The following is a 3226-nucleotide window of genomic DNA, read 5'->3' on the forward strand; positions in this document are numbered from 1 at the left end:
AAGCAGGAAGCCTCAGATCACATTCTCAAGCAGAGTAATTCAGGAGTGGATTAATCCAAAACAGAGCGAGGTGCAAGAAAACTTCGTACGGTCACTCCTAAAAATCCTTCTTAGAGAAGGTTCACACGAAAAAGCAACAGAAATCTTCCAATAGCAGCTAGCAGGTAATTTCCAAGGCAAGGAAGCATAATTTTGTTTTGCCTGCACAGGTACGCTGCAGCAGACAAGCAAGCTAGCAGAACAGAAACTAAAACTGATTTTCCATCTCCACTATGGCAAATGAAAGAGAAATACAGGTATGTCATTATTTGCCTTCATTCTTGTCCTTCCAACAGGAAGAACTTTCTCAAACTCTGCTAGTTTAAAGGCTTCCTGTTAGTATCTCCCAACCGAAAGAGTTCAGGGGAGTGGCTTGATTTATTTACCTATATGTAACACCAGCAGGTGGAATTTGAATTAATACACCCACTATATGCCTTGCCTGAAAAGATTCAAACTGCACTTCAGGTCTGAAAGTGTGTGTTCAGACAGGTCTCAAATAGCTACTTTGAAGATTTTGCCAGGTTTCTCTCACTCTTTTAAGTTTATTTTAAGAGATGGGTACACGTCTGTATGCGCAACACAACTGATTAAGAGGAAAGGTCAAAATCTTTTCTGCCTGTGATTAGTTTCTGATAATAAAATATCGCAGAGTAGAAAAAATAAGGTATTCAGTTTCTGAATGTTTAAAAATGATTGTCAAGTCACCTACAAAGCCTTGGTATATACAGGAATTGTATATAATCCAGTAAGCACACAACAGTCATTGCAAAGCAGACAAGCTTGAACACCTGCGAAGTGTACTTGTGAAGTATCTCTACAGAAAAGTCAGAAAAGATATCAATATTTATACTTAATACTGTGGGAAAATGTGTAAACAGATTAACAGTTTATTAACTTAAAAAAACCTAAACAGATATGACCATCAGGGATAAATCCATACTTGTATAATCCATATTAATGAAAAAAAGGTGTGTGTATGTGTTTGAGCCAAAACATAACTCTGTTGCTGGTCTTGGCAAGGTCTCAGCTACAAAGCTATGAAGGGAAAATAAACTTTCTCAATCAACTGACAATAAATAAAAATAAGCTGCTTAGAATACACTGAGTACTTTCATTGGTATCATGAAGAGTAAATACTTACTGCAAAAATATCAGTCACAAAAGTAAAATAATTTAAATGTAGTAGTTTTATACATAGCCCTAAAGATCAGCAGCGAAATTTTCAGAAAAAACCACCACCAAGTGGAATAAATAATTGACAATACTTTTATAATCACAGCATGAATTCTTAATTACTGTAAAACTTTCAAGTTTTATCATCTGCTCTTTAAATGCAAGACTTCCTACAAATGCCTAACTATATATCTTTTTTTAAGAACTCCATATATTGGAGTATCTGTGTATCCTTTTTCGTTATTGTGTAATGCTAGACCTTAAGCTGAAAAAAACCCCCAAAAAGCCAAACATCTCTTTTTAACTGAACTCATGCTCAAACAGAAGAGAGCTGTTGCAGAATCAGTTTGCAAATAAATGCAATGCAGAAACTGATTTACAAGATCCACCAGACTACTTGCTTTAGGTAAGCCAGAGGGGGTTTCGCTGAATTTGTATTTAAATTACTTTTAACTTGAGTAAGTCACAAATTAGTCTTTTATCTTTTTCTTTTTTTAAAAAGAGCATCAACTTCATTTTTGAAGTATTTTTCAAAAACAACAAATATATAAATGCTTAAAACTTTTAAAGTATTAGCTGAATTTTCCTATTACTTTCATCATCACAGATTTTTTCACCTTCATTTCCAGTAGTTATGATTTACACATTTTACACCTAGAGGCAAGAAAGCTATGATTTTTTCAGTAACATCATTACTAGGTTAACTAATAGATGGGTCTGTAGCATAAACCACACTGTATCCTTTGAATTCTACTCTCAAATAGATTAAGGAGCTGACTCTAAAGACTGAGTTCTTCAAGAGAGCCTAAAAAGTTACAGTGAGATACAGAGTATTTACTTTGATACCTTCAAATTGAGGTGTACATAATCTAAAAGTAAAGCACACCAATATAAGCAGTGTGATTTGAACTGACTGAGCTAGGTATACAGCTCCCATTTCAATTAACAAGGAAGTACTCCAGAAAGCAACTAACATCCCACCATGCAAAGTACCCCAATAGCAAACAGAAAGGAGTACCCATACACTGTCTCTTTTTTGGAGGCTACTCATGAATCACATAAACCTACTCAATACCTCACATAAATACTGGAGAGCTGGAGTGCAGATTCCTTTTCTGACAGCAAGGTGGATATATGCTTAACTGGCCATGTTTAAATCATAGTTGGAAGAGACAGTAGGAGAGCCCCACCTTTTTGGCCAGTCAATTGACTAAAATGTTTGTCAAGAGAACTGGGCACAGTTCCCCTTAATACTCCCTCTTCACAAGGGCCAGCTCAATGTGCCCTGACACCTCCTGTCTCATCTCTTGATTGCAGCAGAATGCAGATGACCCGTATGAGCATTGAAAGAGTGCCCTAGATTGATAAACATGCCCAAATTCAGGCTTCCTCTGCAGGCCAAAGCAGATTTCTAACATGAATCTAACTTCATCAGTAAAGTAATGCTGGAGCAGACTTTTTTGGGCGTAGGCACCTGAAATATTGTTTCAGCTTTCAAAATGAGCCTACAGGTTTTAGGCTTATAAAAACACATTCATGAGAAAAATAAGGGGGGGTGGGGGATAATCATCGAGACACAAATTTCAAGATGCTTCACCGTTAGATCACCCTACCTGATTTGAAGTTTCATTGATAGCTTCCAGAAGCTTTTCAACAGCCGCCTGTAGTCGAGAACTAATATTCAGAACGAGTTCTTCATTTTCAGGATCTATTTCCACTCCACTTTCTGCAAGATGTTGGCTCAGTAGTCCTTCATCCGTTGCTCCTGACCACATGTTAATATCATCATCTCCCATACTACTACCATGATATGAGGAACAGGACTCTGGAAAAACAATGGTTACTTTTTCACACAGACTCTTAGCACTTCACGACATGAAAAACTGAATTACAATTAGAAAGACAAGTCATAAAACAATTAAAATATCTGTATTGGTCACAAAGACAGAAAGGGAAATATTGCATACTAAAACTTACACAAACAAGATATGCAATGTGTTAACTAAAAACA

The 3226-nt window shown here is 36.4% G+C and overlaps 1 protein-coding gene across 1 annotated transcript in view; it reads right to left on the reverse strand.

Moving 5' to 3' along the window:
• AKAP9 (A kinase (PRKA) anchor protein 9) overlaps nucleotides 1-3226 on the reverse strand; it is a 118657-nt gene that overhangs the window by 42817 nt on the left and 72614 nt on the right. The window contains 1 exon segment of the mRNA XM_009330588.1: nucleotides 2829-3040. Within this exon segment, the coding sequence (XP_009328863.1) occupies nucleotides 2829-3040 (212 nt within the window).

This window comes from Pygoscelis adeliae, unplaced genomic scaffold (genome assembly GCF_000699105.1).
Source record: "Pygoscelis adeliae isolate BGI_AS28 unplaced genomic scaffold, ASM69910v1 Scaffold27, whole genome shotgun sequence".
Lineage (NCBI taxonomy): Eukaryota > Metazoa > Chordata > Aves > Sphenisciformes > Spheniscidae > Pygoscelis > Pygoscelis adeliae.